The sequence below is a fragment of the Mytilus trossulus genome, chromosome 6 (genome assembly GCF_036588685.1).
Source record: "Mytilus trossulus isolate FHL-02 chromosome 6, PNRI_Mtr1.1.1.hap1, whole genome shotgun sequence".
NCBI lineage: Eukaryota > Metazoa > Mollusca > Bivalvia > Mytilida > Mytilidae > Mytilus > Mytilus trossulus.
Window position 1 is genome coordinate 40620342 of NC_086378.1, and position 21272 is coordinate 40641613.

Consider the following 21272-nt stretch of genomic DNA (forward strand, 5'->3'; position numbering starts at 1 on the left):
ATACGTAAAGTAAATCCAACAAAAATCAAGGAATTTTTTCCTTTATTTGACTCAGAGATAATCAAGTCCTTCTTGTTAGAGGACTTTCAAACTTGTATATGGTGAGTAAATAATAAATAATAAATTTTATTTTATTATTGTGTCACATACTGATTGTACATTTTATAAAAGTACAGCCCAATCATTAACATGTGCATGTAAGATGACCTATAGAATAGTTCAAATTGCTTTTTTATTTTATTAAGTAAATTGAGTGTTCAAATTTGGATTTATTTTTTCATATGTTTTTGTATAAATTCGTGCGAAAGTAGTAACTTTTCACAGGTAAATTCCATGCAAATGTAATGCATTTTGTCACGCAAACGTGGATTTTTTTTCGTGCATATGTAGGACCAATCTGTGCAAACATAACGCGCTGCAGATTGTATATTACTGCAAACAACAACACAGCAGTAGTCCATATTAAAATCTTTTAACGGGTCAATTGTTAATAATTAAAGTTGTCTGGTCAATATAAATTTTATATTTTGATTCAAATGATGCTCATGTTGTTAGAAATGTTAACGAAAGCACTCAATCAGATGCTTGTTTTTCCAAGTCTAAATGATCACTGCTTACAACCGTTGGCTCCCAGTTGATAAACTCTTGAGAATTATCGTGTGATTTCAGTTTTGCTAAAAGCCTATTTAGATAAGACATGCACAGTTAAATTTACAGTATTGTAAAAGTTGGTAGGTATGAATATTTTTGTGAGATTTCAACCCCACCTCAAGCAAATGTAAAATAAAGAAACAAACAGCCATACAAACAGTACAATTCTGTTTTAAACAAGTCTGAGTCAGAAAAGTTAACAAAAGAAACTATCGGTAAGCAAAATGACAATGATACATTAATCAACAAAGGACTTATCTGGGGTGGGTCCAGGTAAGGGCATAAAGGGCGTTCGCTCCTCTTCAAAAAAACAACTAGAAGCTCTAAAGAGCCTGTGTCGCTCACCTTGGTCTTGTGCATATTAAACAAAGGACACAAATGGATTCATGACAAAATTGTATTTTGGTGATGGTGATGTGTTTGAAGTTCTTACTTTACTGAACGTTCTTGCTTCTTACAATTATATCTATAATAAACTTTGCCCATAAGTAACAGAGAAAATTATTTGGTAAAAATTTACATAAATTTACCAAATTCATGAAAATTGTTAAAAATTTACTATAAAGGGCAATAACTCCTTAAGGGGTCAATTGACCATTTCGGTCATGTTGACTTATTTGTAGATCTTACTTTGCTGAACATTATTGCTGATTACAGTTTATCTCTATCTATAATAGTATTCAAGAAAATAACCAAAAACGGCAAAATTTCCTTAAAATTACTAATTTTAGGGCAGCAACCCAACTATGGGTTGTCACATTCATCTGAAAATTTTAGAGGGGATAGATCTTATTCTGGTTGACATTTCAATTTTGAAAGATTTGCCCTTAATGTCTTAGTTTCAAAGATATAAAGCAAAAACTTCATTTTACCACTATGATCTAATTTTAGCCATGTCGGCCATTTTGTTTGGAAGGCAGGGTCATCGGACACATTTTTTAAAAATTACCAATTGGGGGCAGCAACCCAACAACCAATTGTCCATTTCTTCTAAAAATTTCAGGGCAGATAGATATTGACTTGATTAACATTTTAACTCCTTTTGCTCTAAATGCTTTGGTTTCAGAGCTATAAGCCAAAATCTACATTTACCTCTGTTCTATTTTTAGCGGAAGCGGCCATCTTGGTTGATGACCGGGTCGCCGGACACATTTTCTAAACTACATACCCCAAAAATGATTGTGGGCAAGTTCGGTTTAATTTGGCCCAGTAGTTTCAGAGGAGAAGATTTTTGTAAAAGATTACTAAGATTTACAAAAAATGGTTAAAAATTGACTAAAAAGGGCAATAACTCCTAAAGGGGTCAACTGACCATTTTGGTCATGTTGACTTATTTGTAAATCTTATTTTGCTGAACATTATTGCTGTTTACAGTTTATCTCTATCTATAATATTATTAAAGATAATAACCAAAATTACTAATTCAGGGGCAGCAACCCAACAACCAGTTGTTAGATTCATCTGAAACTTTCAGGGCAGACAGATCTTCACCTGATAAACAATTTAACTCCTTGCCAGATTTGCTCTTTATGCTTTGGTTTTTGAGTTATAAGCCAAAAACTGCATTTTACCACTATGTTCTATTTTTAGCCATGGTGGCCATCTTGGTTGGTTGACCGGGTCACCGGACACAATTTTTTAACCCCAATGATGATTGTGGGCAAGTTTGGTTTAATTTGGCCCAGTAGTTTCAGAGGAGAAGATTTTTGTAAAAGATTACAAAGATTTATGAAAAATGGTTAAAAATTGACTATAAAGGGCAATAACTCCTAAAGGGGTCAACTGACCATTTTGGTCATCGTAACTTATTTGTAAATCTTACTTTGCTGAACATTATTGCTGTTTACAGTTTATCTCTATCTATAATACTATTCAAAATAATAACCAACCAGATGCTCCGCAGGGCGTAGCTTTATACGACCTCAGAGGTTGAACCCTGAACGGTTGGGGCAAGTATGGACACAACATTCAAGCTGGATTCCGCTCTAAATTTGGATTGTGATTAAATAGTTGACACAGCATAGGTTTCTGACACAGAATGAATGTATTCAAATGAACTTAAAATTTTTGTTTTCTCTTAGAGCAATTCACTATGCTGTTGAATATTAATCCTCTCAAAAAAATGTTTGAAGAAATTTTCTTTTTATTTATGAAATTTCAAATGAGAAAAATTATACCCAATTTTTTAATCACATCCCCCTTTCACTTATTCCAAAACTAATTTCAATTAAAATATTCTAATGGAGTTTGCAACAATAACTACTCATTTAAATACATCATAAAATATTAAGATGTAAAAAAACTGCTTGTTATCACTGAATGTTAAAGATTATTTAAATTTATCAGTTGGTAGTAAAAAGTGAATATACATTGTATATTGTATATAACAAAGATTTAAGTTGATTCTGGACAAAGAAAGATAACTCCAATTAAAAAAAATTCTTGCAGATATTTCTTGCTTACTATACTGGACAAAGAAAGATAACTCTGAATTAAAAAAAAATTTGCTATTTCACAATATTGTGAAATTAGATATTTCTTGCCATTGCACAATACTGTGCAATTGAAAAGACTTGCTATTGCACAATACTTAATATAATAATTTTAGATCCTGATTTGGACCAACTTGAAAACTGGGCGATAATCAAAAATCTAAGTACATGTTTAGATTCAGCATATCAAAGAGGCCCAAGAATTTAATTTTTGTTAAAATCAAACTTAGTTTAATTTTGGACCCTTTGCACTTTAATTTAGACCAATTTTAAAACTGGACCAAAACTTCAGAATCTACATACACAGTTAGATTTGGCATATCAAAGAACCCCAATTATTCAATTTTTGATGAAATCAAACAATGTTTAATTTTGGACCTCGATTTGGGCCAACTTGAAAACTGGGCCAATAATCAAAAATCTAAGTACATTTTTAGATTCGGCATATCAAAGAACCCCAAGGTTTCAATTTTTGTTAAAATCAAACTAAATTTAATTTTGGACCCTTTGGACCTTAATGTAGACCAATTTGAAAACAGGACCAAAAATTAAGAATCTACATACACAGTTAAATTCGGCATATTAAAGAACCCCAATTATTCAATTTGAATGAAATCAAACAAAGTTTAATTTTGGACCCTTTGGGCCCCTTTTTCCTTAACTGTTGGGACCAAAACTCCCAAAATCAATACCAACCTTCCTTTTATAGTCATAAACCTTGGGTTTAAATTTCATAGATTTCTATTTACTTATACTAACGCTATGGTGGGAAAACCAAGAAAAATGCTTATTTGGGTCCCTTTTTGGCCCCTAATTCCTAAACTGTTGGGACCGAAACTCCCAAAATCAATACCAACCTTCCTTTTGTGGTCATAAACATTGTGTTTAAATTTCATAGATTTCTATTAACTTAAACTAAAGTTATAGTGCGAAAACCAAGTAAATGCTTATTTGGGCCCTTTTTGGCCCCTAATTCCTAAAATGTTGGGACCAAAACTCCCAAAAGCAATACCAGCCTTCCTTTTATGGTCATAAACCTTGTGTTAAAATTTCATAGATTTCTATTCACTTTTACTAAAGTTAGAGTGCGAAAACTAAAAGTATTCGGACGACGACGACGACGACGACGACGACGACGCCAACGTGATAGCAATATACGACAAAAATTTTTTCAAAATTTGCGGTCGTATAAAAACAGCAAAATTTCCTTAAAATTACCAATTCAGGGGCAGCAACCCAACAACAGATTGTTCGATTCATCTGAAATTTTTTCAGCATTTAGATCTTCACCTGATTAACAATGTAATTCCATGCCAGATTTGCTCTAAATGCTTTGGTTTTTGAGTTATTAGCCAAAAACTGCATTTTACCCCTATGCTCTTTTTTTAGCCATGGCAGCCATTTTGGATGGTTGACCGGGTCACCGGACACAATTTTTAAACTAGATACCCTTATTATGATTGTAGCCAAGTTTGATTTAATTTGGCCGAATAGTTTCAGAGGAGAAGATTTTTGTAAAAGGTAACGACGACGACGGACGACGACGACGGACGCAAAGTGATGGGAAAAGCTCACTTGGCCCTTCGGACCAGGTGAGCTCAAAACAGCAAAATTTTCTTAAAATTACCAATACAGAGACAGCAACCCAACAACAGGTTCTCTGATTCATCTGAAAATTTAAGGGCAGATAGATCTTGACCTGATAAACAATTTAACCCCATGTCAGTTTGCTATAAATGCTTTGTTTTTGAGTTATAAGCCAAAAGCTGCATTTCACACTTATGTTCTATTTTTAGCCATGGCAGCCATCTTGGTTGGTTTGGCGCGTCATGCCACACATCTTTTAAACTAGATAACCCAGAGATGATTGTGGCCAATTTTTGATTCATTTGGCCCAGCAGTTTCAGAGGAGAAGATTTTTGTAAAAGATATATAAAATTTACGAAAAATGGTTAACAATTGACTTTAAAGGACAATAACTCCTAAAGGGGTCAACTGACCATTTTGGTCATGTCGACTTATTTATAAATCTTACTTTGCTGAACATAATTGCTGTTTACAGTTTTACAGATTCACACTTTTACCCCTTGTCAGATTTGCTCTAAATGCTTTGGTTTTTGAGTTATAAGCCAAAAACTGCATTTTACCCCTAGGTTCTATTTTTAGCCGTAGTGGCCATCTTGGTTGGTTTGCCTGGTCATAAAACACAATTTTTAAACTAGATAGCCTAATAAAATTCTGGCTATGTTTGGTAAAATTAGGCCCAGTAGTTACAGAGGAGAAGATTTTTGTAAAAGTTAACTAAGATTTACGAAAAATGGTTAAAAATTAACTATAAAGAGCAATAACTCCTAAAGGGGTCAACTGACCATTTTGGTCCTGTTGACTTATTTGTAAATCTTTCTTTGCTGAACATTTTTGCTGTTTACAGTTTATCTCTATCCATAATAATATTCAAGATAATATCCAAAAACTGCAAAATTTCCTTAAAATTACCAATTCAGGGGCAGCAACCCAACAACTGGTTGTCCCATTCATCTTAAAATTACAGGGCAGATATATCTGGACCAGATAAACAATTTTAACCATTGTCAGATTTGCTCTAAATGCTTTGAAACGTCGCACGATACTGGTGTCACCTAACGTTACACACTCAAAGACGCAAGACAAAATAAAAACGTTGGACGTTGGAATGTTAGTCTTTTTACAATAAATTCTAAAAGGATTGATTTTTATTAAAATTGTTAAAAATTGACTATAAAGGGCAATAACGCCTAAAGGAGTTAATTGACCATTTCAGTCATGTAAACTTATTTGTAAATCTTACTTTGCTGAACATTATTGCTGTTTAGAGTTTCTCTCTATCTATAATAATATTCAAGATAATAACCAAAAACAGCAAAATTACCTTAAAATCAACAATTCAGGTTGTCCTTTTCATCTGACAATTTCAGGGCAGATAGATCTTGACCTGATAAACAACTTTATCCAATGTCAGATTTGCTCTAAATGTTGTGGTTTTTAAGTTATAAGCCAAAAACTGCAATTTACCCCTATGTGCTATTTTAGCTGTGGCGGCCAACTTGGTTGAATGGCTGGGTCTTTGGACAAATTTTTCAAACAAGATACCCCAAAGATGATTGTAGCAAAGTTTGGATTAATTTAGCCCAGTAGTTTCAGATAAGTATAAGATTCAGACTAAGATTTATGAAAAATGGCTAAAAATTGACTATAAAGGGCAATAACTCCTAAAAGGGTCAATTGACCATTTCGTTCATGTTGACTTATTTGTAAATCTTACTTTGCTGAACATTATTGCTGTCTACTGTTTATCTCTATCTATAATAATATTCAAGATAATCACCAAAAACAGCAAAATTTCCTTAATTTACCAATTAAGGGGCAGCAACCCAACAACAGGATGTCCTTTTCATCTGAAAATTTCAGGGCATATCTTAACCTGATTAACAATTTTACCCTGTCAGATTTGCTCTAAAAGCCAAAAACTGCATTTTACCCCTATGTTCTATTTTTAGCCATGGCGGCTATCTTGGTTGGTTGGCCGGGTCACAGGACAAATTTTTTCAATTAAATACCCTAAAGATGATTGTTGCAAAGTTTGGTTTAATTTGGCCAAGTAGTTTCAGAGGAGAAGATTTTTGTAAAAGTTAACGATGATGAACACAACAATGACGATGCCATACGATTGTGGATGCTGCAATTTTAAAAATGGACATTAATGAACATTAAGTAGATATAGGAAGATGTGGTGTGAGTGCCAATGAGACAACTCTCCATCCAAATAACAATTTAAAAAGAAAACCATTATAGGTTAAAGTACGGCCTTCAACACCGAGCCTTGGCTCACACCAAACAACAAGCTATAAAGGGCCCCAAAATAACTAGTGTAAAACCATTCAAACAGGAAAACTAACGGTCTAATCCAGTGATATTGTTTGCCTTAAATTAGTGGAGAATAAAGGCTTTTTCCCCTGGAGAAGAATCCCAATTTGAAAAAAAATTGACTTAAAATTATTCCCAAAAAGACAATTTTTTTCCAAAACAGTGCTGTCTGAGCAGAAATTGTGCATGAATACAAACTGAAAAACACTCATTTAAACTTTTTTCATGCCTGAAATGACTATATTTGGAGATTTGAGGGTCTACTTACTATCACTGACAAAATGAGGTCTTATTTTAAAGCAGGGTTTGTCTCTTGAAAATGGCTCTGTAAATTGGAAGTTTTAGTCAAATTCATGGTTAATTTTAAATTTCCCAATTTGATGAAAATGATGCATATTTTCCCAATAAAAAAGGGTAGAGGTAGTTTTGAAAAGAGCCAACAATATCACTGTAATCTATATAACAAAACGAGAAACGAGATTAAGAACTGTTTTATAGAGCTGATTTGATGAGAAAGGAAATATATAGATTTGACCTGAAATAAATTTTTGGAAAGATCAATTTTTTTATTCAATTTTATGATCAGAATTTTTGGATTATTTCATGAGGAGAGTGACATTTTTCACCATCTTCCGGGGTCCAGCAATTTGCGAAAAAAGTAATCTCACTTGCCACCCCAAAAATTTAACTAGACATGTATAAATGTATCAGCTTCGATTTGAGCCATCATACATGTTCAAGTAAACTATATGGACTGAGCAACGGAGGAAAACTTTACCATTACGCCTAATTGTAAATGTTTACCAAATTAAGATTGGAGTCCAGTGCACCTGGAGCTGGGTTCGAGCTCACAACCTTAGTGTTGACTGGCTAGAGTTTACAGTACATGTAGTAACTAACAAGTGAAACTGTGAGCTACTGCTCACTGATGATACCCCTGCCGCAAGTGGATAATATTAATAGTGTAAAAATATGCAAGTGTTCAGTTAACAGGAAGTTGTCGAGTGATGAATCTGAAAACGCATCACACAGTATAGCTGACTTATATAAATCCTGCTTGGCTATCATGTGTAAAATCATACATGTGTTCGGTAAACAGGAAGTTGTCAAGTGATCAATCTGAAAACGCATCACACGGTATAGCTGACTTATATAAATCCTGAAACCAAATTTCAGAAATCCTTGTATTGTAGTTCCTGAGAAAAATGTGACGAAAATTTTCAACTTGGCTATCATGTGTAAAATCATACATGTGTTCGGTAAACAGGAAGTTGTCAAGTGATCAATCTGAAAACGCATCACAAGGTATAGCTGACTTATATAAATCCTAAAACAAAATTTATAAAAATCCTGAAACCAAATTTATATAATCCTGAAACCAAATTTATATAAATCCTGAAACCAAATTTCAGAAATCCTTGTATTGTAGTTCCTGAGAAAAATGTGACGAAAATTTTCAACCCGGCTATCATGTGTAAAATCATACAAGTGTTCGGTAAACAGGAAGTTGTCAAGTGATCAATCTGAAAACGCATCACACAGTATAGCTGAGTTAGATAAACCCTGAAACCAAATTTCAGAAATTCTTGTATTGTAGTTCCTGAGAAAAATGCGACAAAAATTATTCATGGGACACATGGACGGACTGACAGAAGGACAGACAGAGGTAAAACAGTGTACCCCCCTTTTTTTAAGCAGGGTATAATTAGACCAGTCAGCCAACGAGGCCCAAGATAACAACGAAAATGACAACATCACTATATATACAAACCCAAAATAAAACTAGAGGCTCTAAAGAGCCTGTGTCGCTCACCTTGGTGTATGTGAATATTAAACAAAGGATGCAGATGGATTCATGACAAAGTTGTGTTTTGGTGATGGTGATGTGTTTGTACATCTTACTTTACTGAACATTCTAACTGCTTACAATTATTTTTATAGATAATAAACTTAGCCCAGTAATTTCAGTGGAAAATTCAGTAAAAATTTACAAATTTTATGAAAAATTGTTAAAAATTGACTATAAAGGACAATAACTCCTCAGGGGGTCATTTGACCATTTTGGTCATGTTGACTTATTTTTAGTTCTTACTTTGCTGTACATTATTGTTGTTTACAGTTTATTTCTACCTACAATAATATTCAAGATAATAACCAAAAACAGCAAAATTTCCCTAAAATGACCAGTTCAGAGGCAGCAATCCAAAAACGGGATGTCCTATTCATCTGAAAATTTCAGGGCTGATAGATCTCAACCTGATAAACAATTTTGTTCATTGCCAGATTTGCTATTAATGCTTTGGATTTTGAGTTATAAGCCAAAAACTGCATTTTACCCCTATGTTCTATTTTTAGCCATGGTGGCCATCTTGGTTGGTATGGCGGGTCAAGCCACACATTTTTTTAACTAGATACCCCAATGATGATTGTGGCCAAGTTTGGTTAAATTTGGCCCAGTAGTTTCAGAGGAGAAGATTTTTGTAAAATATATATTTGATTTACGAAAAATGGTTAAAAATTGACTTTAAAGGACAATAACACCTAAAGGGGTCAACTGACCATTTTGGTCATGGTAACTTATTTGTAAATCTTACTTTGCTGAACATTATTGCTGTTTACAGTTCATCTCTATCTATAATAATATTCAAGATAATAACCAAAAACAGCAAAATTTCCCTAAAATTACTAATTCAGGAGCAGCAACCCAACAACGGGTTGTCCGATTCATCTGAAAATTTCAGGGCAGATAGATCTTGACCTGGTAAACAATTTAACCCCCATGTCAGATTTGCCTTTAATGCTTTAATTTCAGAGTTATAAGCCAAAAACTGCACTTTACCCCTATGTTCTATTTTTAGCCATGATGGCCATCTTGGTTGATTTAGGGGGTCACGCCACACATTTTTTAAACTAGATACCCAAATGATGATTGTTTGGTTTAATTTGGCCAAGTAGTTTCAGAGGAGAAGATTTTTGTTAAAGTAAACGACGACGGACGCAGGATGAGGACGAACACGGACGATGGACGACAGACACAAAGTCACGGGAAAAGCTCACTTGGCCCTGTGGGCCAGGTGAGCTTAAAATTGGTTGTATAAAAAACAAGAAACGAGAAACACTTATGAACAACATCAACAAACGAAAACTACTGAACATCAGGTTTATCATTTTTAGAGCCATTTTTAGCCCTTCGTTATTCATTTCTAAGTGAAATTTTGAAAAAACTCATTTCAAATATATCATCCTTGAAAGAAAACAGAATTATCCCTGATAAGTTAACAGCCACTGTGATCCTTTTAAAATTCTTCAGGAATTATAAATCTTTTAACTACAAATGTACTACCTTTTGCTTTTAAATACAAACCTGAGGAACTTGAGATAACCCTAAAACTTTGCATAAACCTGGAATAATATCAGGATCTTTGAATAGCTCCTTCAACTGTTGAGTTGCCTACAGTAAAAAATAAGTATATTTTAGTAAATGAAGAACATGTCACAAAAGAAGACTAAGAGAGCTCGTTAAAGTCATATGAAATGAGTGACAGGTGGAAAATGTTAATCCAATTTATGAACCAATGCATATATGTACTAAGGCCAAAATTAAAAACATGTTTGTTTACCCTCGACCTGACTGGGTAAAAAAAAAGCCGTAGGGTCAAAAAATTATTTGACCCAAAAGAATCAAGATTTTTTTTTATTCCCGACGAAAATTTTAAGTTCCTTTTCCGACATTGCTTCTGATATTACTGAAAGTTTTCTCTGAACTCTCTGGTGTTATCTATCAATTGAACTTTACAATGGAATACTTTAATTTTTCAAGGCTTTCTTAAGAGATGGTCATTTTGACATAATTCAATCGGAAGTTGCGATAAAAGTGACATGATGATTAGGTACTATCAAAACAACCCCTAATATAATAACATAACACCTTTACTTTTTAATCAAGTCTTATCAATTGCCGGACAGCTGAATTTTATCTGGTCAGGTTTAGGGTTGGACCTCTGCCGTTGTATACAGCTGTTCTTGGCAAAGCAATTTATTTATTTTTTCATCAAATCATGTTTATAAACGTATTTCTTATAATTTTAATCTTTTTGACTGTTGTCTTACAAATATCTTTGAATAGACCGATCTATTTGTACCATGTCCGGTACTGAAATTAGTGTGCCTGTCACCTGAAACATTTCAGAGAAAACAAAACAGACAATCGTTTAAATGATTATTTTTTCAGCAAAAAAAGTTCTTGGAATACCTGAACAGGTAGAAAATGCAGGACAACTCGGCCCAGAGACAGGTCGGACGGATTCCACTTGGACCGTCTAAGTGTTTTTCTAGTATGAAGATAAAATGAGCTCAAATTAAACAAGAGGCTCTCAAGAGCCTGAATCGCTCATCTGGTAAACAATGCCTTATTCACTAAATTAATAAATTAATGTTTGTTGTAAATTAAACAGAGTAACAAAGGCCATGTACTATCCTGGAAATACCTTTTAAAGCCTCTTAGGTACCTCTGGAAAGAAATGGGCATGAGTTCGCCCTACACTTGATTAAGATACAGTCTAGGTCAATCTGATGATTCACAATACAAAAAGATGAGTGTGGATAGTACTATGCATTACGAGAGTTTTGAATAAAACTGTGAGTCATCTCATTAAGAATACCCCCCATTTCATTATGGCATATTTACTACACTACATTCAAGCTTTATACATCTTTGAATTTGGATTGTGATTAACTATTTAACACAGAATGAATGTGTCACCACTATTTATGACTTTAAATAAAAGGAATACACATACATTTGCATATACCGGTAGCTATATTAAATTGACAGAACATTTAAAGTTATTTCTATATACCCTCCATCCCCCCCCCCCCCAAAAAAAAATGTGTTTTGGGGTATAATAATGATAAGAGTGCCCAAAACAAATTTTCATCACCATTAAACTCAGGATAACATGTTTACCTTCAAAGTAGCTTTCATCTACATTTTCTTTCTATTATTCCGGAAAAAATAGCAAAAAACAGCATTTGGCCCCCTATGTTCTATTTTTAGTAACGGCGGACAAGTTTTTCAACCAGTCAAAAATCCAAGCATAAAATTTTTGCAGGATACCCTAAGGTACAATCTTCCCAAGTTTCATTTGATTTTGAATAGTCGTTTCAGAGAAGAAGATTTTTGAAATAATAACATAAAAAATAGCCAAAAATGTCAAAAAAGGACATTAACTCATAAATCAGTGGACAGATTTTCACAAAAATCTGCACACAGGCAGCTCTCATCATGCTTAACACTTTCAACCTACCAGAATGTGCCTAAACCTAATGGTATTTGAAATATTTGCAAAAAAATGTTGTTTGACCCCTATGTTCTATTTTAAGTAACGGCGGCCATGTTTTTTGACAGATCAAAAATCGAAGCACAAACTTTGTGCAGGATAATCTAAGGAACAATCATGCTAAGTTTCATCCAAATCCATTCAGTAGTTTCAGAGGAGAAGATGTTTGAAAAATTGTTAATGACGACAGATGACGACGACAACGACGACGACGACGGACGCCAAGTGATGAGAAAAGCTCACATTTCCTTTTAGGAAAGGTGAGCTAATAATATGGGTAAATTAATCTAACGTGTCCCTCACCTTGGTCTATGTGAATGTTAAACAAAGGACACAGATGGATTCATGACAAAATTGTGTTTTGGTGATGGTGATGTGTTTGTACATCTTAATTTACTGAACTTTCTTGCTGCTTACAATTATCTCTATCTATAATTAACTTGGCCAAGTAGTTTCAGAGAAGATTTTTGTAAAAGATAAACTAAGATTTACGAAAAAATGGTTAAAAATTGACTATAAAGGGCAATAACTCCTAAAGGGGTCAGCTGACAATTTCTGTCATGCTGACTTATTTGTAATTCTTACTTTGCTGAACATTATTGCTGTTTACAGTTTATCTCTATCTATAATAATATTCAAGATAATAACCAAAAACAGCAAAATTTCCTTAAAATTACCAATTTAGGGGCAGCAACCCAACAACAGAATGTCAGATTCGTCTGAAAATTTCAGGGATATAGATCTTTACCTGATAAACAATTTTACCAAGTTAGATTTGCTCTAAATGCTTTGGTTTTTGAGTTATAAGCCAAAAACTTCATTTTACCCCTATGTTCTATTTTTAGCCATGGCGGCCATCTTGGTTGGTTGGCTGGGTCACCGGACACATTTTTTAAACTAGATACCCCAATGATGATAATGGCCAAGTTTGGTTCAATTTGGCCCAGTAGTTTCAGAGGAGAAGATTTTTGTAAAAGATAACGACGACGGACGACATACGCAGGACGACGACGGACGACAGACGCCGGATGCAAAGTGATGGGAAAAGCTCACTTGGCCCTTCGGGCCAGGTGAGCTAATAAAAAATGGTTTGTTAAAAGTTTGAAAATTTTAAAACTGTTCAAGCCAATTCCTGATAAAAAAAACTAGAGGCTCTAAAGAGCCTGTGTCGCTCACCTTGGTGTATGTGCATATTAAACAAAGGACACAAATGGATTCATGACAAAATTGTATTTTGGTGATGTAGTGGAAGATATTAGCAGGCAAAATCGAGGGAATTGTGCAAATGATGATACAAGCATGAAAATTACCACAAAGCATCATTATTATATACTTTTATAGAAACAACTGCTGGCCATTAAAAAAAATCATTTTTTCAAGATGGCCACCGCCGTTTTCTAAAATGGCTGCTTTTTCTGTTTGAAAATACTGATTTTTTCTGGAAAACTTTTCGTTTACCTTCTTTTAGTGAAAAACTGCTGTCAGGTTTGGTAGCTACCTTCTTTACATGTGAATAATTCACTAGACATGAGTATTTGACACATACAGGGTTTGCGCATGCGCGAAAATGTAACAAAATTCATTAAAAAATATTCTTACTAATTACTATAATATAAGTGATTTGGGATTTTCTATGATATTATGATTTGGTTTGATAACATTTTTCAAGGTTATGACACACACGATTTAACAATTTTACGCATGAGCAAACTATTTATAGACATAATGAGTGATTTGTATGCACTACCAGGGCAAACTGGTATAAATCGTAGTTCATCTCATTACTCTAAAAAGCAAGTTAGTGTAAAATCAATGATGCCACTGTTTAAAAACAAGCCAGTTCAGTTGCGATGATCGGGTATTTGATGGATAAGACGGAAAATGTGGTTAAAACGAGAAAAAACATCAATAGTAACGGCAGATCAGCCACTTTTGGTAATGGATATTCAGTGGGAATTGCCTGATTTCTACAGAGAAGATAAGTTTATCGTCATGTAAGGTGGATTTCACATTGAAATGACTTGTTATAAAATTCTGGGTGATATATTACGTGAAAGTAGATGGACACATGTATCATGTGTCCTCACTAAAACCATTATTGCAATACCTAGAACGGCATATTCTTGTATGTATGTTCAAATGTACCCAGGACTAGACACGCGCATCAGATAACTCTATGTGTTTTAGCTTGAAATGTATAAATCGGCTTAAGAAAGCTAAACACAGAAATTATAATCATGTCATGACTCTGTGACGTTCAATGATTTGATAGACTGGCGTAAGAAAATATATTCATCTCTACCACAGACCAATTCCTGGCGTTCAATTATAGAATAAGAACTTCTTGTGAAATTGGTAGTATGCTTATTTCATGAGTCAGATGTTGTACAAACAGTCCATATAAAGCATGATACTGTATTAATTTAGGTCTTGATCGTGGAACAATTTGTCGATCGCGACCGACCTTCTCCGAGATATGGCTTCCCTTCTCTTAAGTCACCCACAGGTGGCAATTGATTTTGAAAATGATAATTTTACTGTACGTAAGACCAGAAAATATTTTTCTTATAACACAATTGATCAGACAAAATCAGAATAATGCAATTGTAAAGGGCGATGTGTTGTCATAGGTTAACCGAATACCTCATTAAAACGTATTGATGGTAGCTAGACCAGAAGTCATTAGACTATCAGATACATTTGCAAGATCTAGTGGTTTGAGGCATTCTGTAATAGATGAACAACTTAATGAACACACAAGGGTTTCTTTAAAAAGATCAAAGGCAAATAATTTGAAAATCGTTTGAAGCAATAAACGAAGGTGAACTGGTTTCTTATAACCAGATTAAAAAGAACAATTCCTATTATGTTGGTAAAATCAAACTGTAAACGTTTTTGTAAAAAACAAAGCTAGAGCTCTAAGATATATTTTCCAGACTTTTATTTTTTGTCGCAGTGGACAAATTTATTTGGAATATTTCTTAATCCATAAAGACAAACTGCTCCTCCGTTTTTTGTCTTCGGATGTCATTTATAACAGTGGTATTAAATCGGTGCAAATGGATAAACTTGAAACAAATAAAATCTTTCATCGATAAGTATTCAAGAGTAGATATTGTGTTAGATTTACTAAATGAATCATTGAAAGGCTAGATGTGAGAAGACAAATGTTGGGTTCTGGAGTAGTTTTCTCGATGAAGATGACAACGAAACGAAATTTGTCAAGTGTCTTGCCGACAGAAATGCTTCTGTAGAGACTAATAAGGATACTTTCCAGCTACCCCTTGTAAGCATGGAGAAGCAGATATACGAATGTTTGTCCATGTTCGGCCTGATTATACAAATTGTTGTAGGACGGTAATTTAAGGTAGCATCGACACAAATGTAGTAGTATTAAGAATTGCAGCACTCCAAAAATATGGTGGAACAAACTGTGAATAGGTTTTGGCAGGAATGAAGACTTTTGATAGCTTCCTGTACATGCTGTACACGATATATCAAATTCGTTTGGTCCTCGTGTAGCTACTCTTCTTTTCATTCATCATAAATTCAGTGCATGTGACACTAAGGGAATAGGTCAGTTTGGATGACATAGGAAGTATTTCAACATGTAAGGGACGTATTTATTTCTTTGCTGAGGTATAAAGACACATACAAGGACATAAAAGAAGCATTTGTTTGCATCATGTATAACAGAACAACATCACTATTTGCTGTTAACGAGACACAATGTAAATTTTTACTCAGGAAGCAGCGTCATTGTGATGTAGTTCCGCCTACAAGAGGTTTTTTTCGGAGCACATCCAAAGAGCAGCGTATCAAGGAGGATAAATTTGGGCTCAGCCTGATTTATGTACCAATTCATGAACACTGGGGTTGGATGAAAGAAACAAATCGAGGACTTCTTCGGCTACCGTTAAAGTTTCATCCTCCTGTCAGGACCTTTTGAAATGAGGAAGCGAAAAATTCCAGTTGTGTTGGTGACTGTAAATGAAACAGTTATGTCCTTCCTTGTACGAGTTTTGTTATTGGCTACTGTCCGATAATTTTAAGATAACGAACCTGTCTTTCTAACAAAACTAGGCATTTAATCTTAACAAAGAATGAGATATCACTTGTTAAGTTGATGAAAATTATAAAAAAAAATACATTTTAAAAAATTTTGCCGCCATTTTGAAACCGGAAATCACTCTTTTTTGTCATTTATGCGTTGTTTTTCCGTACTTTACTGGAACTGTAATGTATGCTCAATAAAACCTTACATTGGATTATACCTATAACACAACTTTAAAAGATTTACAACTGGATATGACGCCATTTGCAAAATGATCAGTGGCCATCTTGAAAAAATGGAAATTTTTCATAGCCAGCACCTGATTTCTTTTAATTATCGCTTAGTTGACCTGTATACCAAATTTCATGCTTGTATTTCATTCTTGTGTTATTACTTGTTAAGTTGATGAAAATTATTAAAATATTTTTTACGTATTTGCATCCAATTTGGAACCGGAAACCACTATTTTTTCTTCAGTTATGTGTTGTTTTGTCATACAAAGAAGCTGTTTTATTTTAACCTTTCTATCATATCTTACATTGAATTATACATAACACATCTTTCAAGGATGAAAATCCCTTGTAAAATTGCTTGAAAGTAAAAAAAATCGAAATTTTTGACTCGTTAGCCGACATTTTGAAACCGGAAGTCACCTTAAGTTACATTAATGTATTGTCTAGTCGTTATTTATGAACTGTCATTTTCTTTTTATCAAATCTAACAATGGATTTCACATATAACACACCTTTCAAAGGATTAACACCTATTGGCTAATTTGTTATGACGCCATTTTCAAAATAAGTGGTGGCCATCTTGAAAAAATGATTATATTTTCTGGCCAGCAGCGGATTTTTTATAGGTATCATTTAATTAACCTTTATACCAAATTTCATGCTTGTATCACGATTTGCACAATTATGTCCATAATATCTCCCACTAATGGTGATGTGTTTGAAATTCTTACTTTACTGAACGATTTTGCTTCAAAAAATTATATCTATAATGAACTTTGCCCATTTGTAACTATATTTGGTAAAAATTTACATAAATTTACCAAATTAATGAAAATTGACTATAAAGGGCAATAACTCCTTAAGGGGTCAATTGACCATTTAGGTCATGTTGACTTATTTGTAGATCTTACTTTGCTGAACATTATTGCTGTTTACAGTTTATCGCTATCTATAATAGTATTCAAGATAACCAAAAACGGCAAAATTTCTTTAAAAATTACCAATTGGTGGGCAGCAACCCAACAACCAGTTGTCCAATTCATCTGAAAAATTCAGGGCAGAAAGATATTAACTTGATTAACAATTTAACTTCCTTTCTCTAAATGCTTTGGTTTCATAGTTATAAGCCAAAAACTGCATTTTACCCCTATGGTCCAGTTTTAGCAGCCATCCTGGTTGAATGGCCAGGTCATCGGACACATTTTTCAAACTAGATACCCCAAAGATGATTGTGGCCTAGTAGTTTCAGTGGAGATTTTGTAAAAGATTACTTAGATTTATGAAAAATGGTTAAAAATTGACTATAAAGGGCAATAACTCCTAAACGGGTCAACTGACCATTTCAGTCATGTTGACTTATTTGTAGATCTTACTTTGCTGAACATTATTGCTGTTTACAGTTTATCTCTATCTATAATAGCATTCAAGATAATAACCAAAAACAGCAAAATTTCCTCAAAATTACCAATTCAGGGGCAGCAACCCAACAACAAATTGACCGATTTGATTAATTTGGCCTGGTTGTTTCAGAGGAGAAGATTTTTGTAAAAGATAACTTTAATTTACGAATAATGGTTAAAAATTTACTATAAATGGCAATAACTCCTAAACGGGTCAACTTGACCATTTTGGTCATGTTGACTTATTTGTAGATCTTACTTTGCTGAACATTTTTGCTGTTTACAGTTTATCTCTATCTATAATAATATTCAAGATAAAAACCAAAAACAGCAAAATGTCCTCAAATTTACCAATTCAGGGGCAGCAACCCAACAACCAATAAACCAATTCATCTGAAAATTTGAGGGCAGATAGATCTTGACCTGATAATCATTTTTATCCCATGTCAGATTTCCTCTAAATGCTTTGGTTTTTGAGTTATAAGCCAAAAACTGCATTTTACCCCTATGTTCTATTTTTAGCAGTGGCGGCCATCTTGGTTGGTTGAACGGGTCACGCCACACATTTTTTAAACTAGATACCCCAATGATGATTGTGGCCAAGTTTGGTTTGATTTGGCCCAGTAGTTTCAGAGGAGAAGATTTTTGTAAAAGCTAACGCCGGACGACGGACGCAAAGTGATGAGCTAAAAATTAGCGAATACACCTAAATCATGTAAATTGTTGATGAATTGCAGATGATTATTGGAAATTTATCAAGTAAATTATAGGCCTTACTTGAATTCCTTTTATATATTCATATCTATATTTATATTATTTCTTTTTTAAAGATCATGTCCTTAATCAATCATTTATCTTTCAGACATAATTTACAGAATAACTTTATGTAATGTAGATCAAAAGTAATAGGCAATAAATAAATCTATCATCCTTATATATATCAAACCTTTAATATATATACATTTGTGTATTCAATTATGAGGTCAAATATTTGTGTATTGAAGAAAGGCGCGTTACATTTGCGTGGAAAAAATCCACGTTTGCGCGGAAAAACACATTACGTTTGGGCGAAATTACCTTTTGAAAAGTTCCTACATTTGCGCGGAATTATACAAAAATATATGAAAAATAAATCCTTAACTTTTTATATAAAAAAAAAAATAATATTGTTTAAATAAACTAAAATTTGAACAAATCAACTCAAAATTTCCATCAATAATGTGGTTGGCTGTGCCAAGTAAAGAAACAAAAGTACCAACATTACAATGGACCAAAATCTTTTCATAGCTATTACAATGAACAGTTTCATTCAAATCATCCAGCCATCTATACTGTCATTGAGATTATTGTAAAAGTTCAGGTGACTACTTACATTAAAATTCGCGACAGCGATAACTAAGCCTTTGTCAAACGTACAGACAAATGAGAAAATTTCCCGTCAATTCTATCACAAATCGCTAGGATACAAGAACCAAATAAGTAATGAACTATAAATAATTCCTGTGAATAATTATATCCGCAGGTTTTTAGTGTTTTATTCATGACTATATACTTTGAATATATTCTCTTCAATGATAGTCGCTGTATTTTATTCAAACATTTCTTTTACATAAATGTAGTACTTTTTAAAGTCATAAGAAACTTCAAATTAAAAAAAAATATGCATATGTTTTTTATAACTAAATGGATAGTTTTCATTAAACAACTTATGTACATATACTTTTTTCTGAGGAAAATTCTTTAATTTGTCCACATTTAGAAGAAGTGTACAAGCAATTCACCGACATATTTTCCGTATGCATAGTGACCCGATCGTTACCCTCCTCGTAAAAATCCGGTGACCACAATACACATGGATCTGTCATTGAAATAAACAAATATCTGATTATACATGTTAAACGCTTGCTCAATACCCATGCTTTTTGTGATTTGTTTACTATAAGGTGACAATCGGTAAAACTCTGCTTCAAATCACGGCTTAATGAGCAGCCATATTTGTTAAATCATAACAAACAGAGAGGGAAAAAAATTGGCGATAATATGATATATTTGCGAAAATAATGATAAAATCGTGCACATAGGACTAAGTTTATGATGTATACATGCATTGGTTCAAGAATTGGACAAACAGTATTTTTCACCACTCACTCGTTTCATATGACTTTAATGTTTATATAAATAAATAAAGACTTGTCTCACATATGTTTATCAATAGATGTGATATAATCACCAATTTATGTTCAAAACAATAATCGAAAAAACAAATTACAGGTAAAAAAAAAACTCAGGTAAAACTACAGGTAAATTCGTGCAAAAGTAATACCATTTCTCCGCGCAAATGTAATGCATGTCATTTTTAAATCCGTGCAAATGTAGGTTGCCCATTGAGATGTATATTGAAGGGTCTGTATAATTATGTAACACTGAGGTTTATAAGTAATTCGGTCAATTTGATTGACAGTTTAGGAGATTGAGCATTGCAATTAAAGGTCCACTTTGTCCCCGATTGTTCAGTCATATTGACAGTTGTCAATCTTACTAGTATTGTATCAATACTCAATTACCTAATCAAAATAATTTGAAAAAAGCCTGCAAATCAACACACCTTAATTAGGCCAAATAAAATAATATGTGTGTTTCCTGTTTCCTCTTTGAAAAAAATAGGGTAGGTAGGTAGGGATTTTTTTTTATTTTACCATTTTTTTTTTACATTGAGTCTATGGGAGAGAAATCCTGACTTTAACGGTGCTTATTGAAAAATGACCAAAAAAACTTTAGGGTAGGCTATTTCTAAGCTTAAAATATAGGGTAGGTAGGGAAACAGGAAACACACATGCTTTTTTATTTGGCCTTACATACATTCTTAAATAAACTGCTCCAAAAATGTACCCATTTTTTCACTGTTTATATGTGTATTATGTGCAAATACATGAGAACTATAGGGAACTATATTTCAGTGTGAATACATTTAGTCATAGTAGCAAACCTGCCGTATTGTTAGGGAGGTCAGTGAATTAGGAATAGGAAAGATTTAGAACAAGTTCCAATCTTTCCAAAAAGGAAAGTAAGGTTATTGACAATGTAGTTTTGCACATATTAGGAGTCTTAGACAGATATTACTACTCTGATGTTGCACACTGCGAATGGTGTGCTTTTTTAACAGTTAGCACCAGAACATTGAATTTATATTAAAAATCCAG

General features: G+C 33.4%; 1 protein-coding gene across 2 annotated transcripts in view; it reads right to left on the minus strand.

Moving 5' to 3' along the window:
- Positions 1-21272, minus strand: part of LOC134721346 (importin-4-like) — a 338068-nt gene that overhangs the window by 274203 nt on the left and 42593 nt on the right. For both annotated transcript variants that reach the window (XM_063584285.1, XM_063584286.1), the window contains exon 2: positions 10411-10497. In XM_063584285.1, the coding sequence (XP_063440355.1) occupies positions 10411-10497 (87 nt within the window). The remainder of the gene's footprint in view (positions 1-10410; positions 10498-21272) is intronic.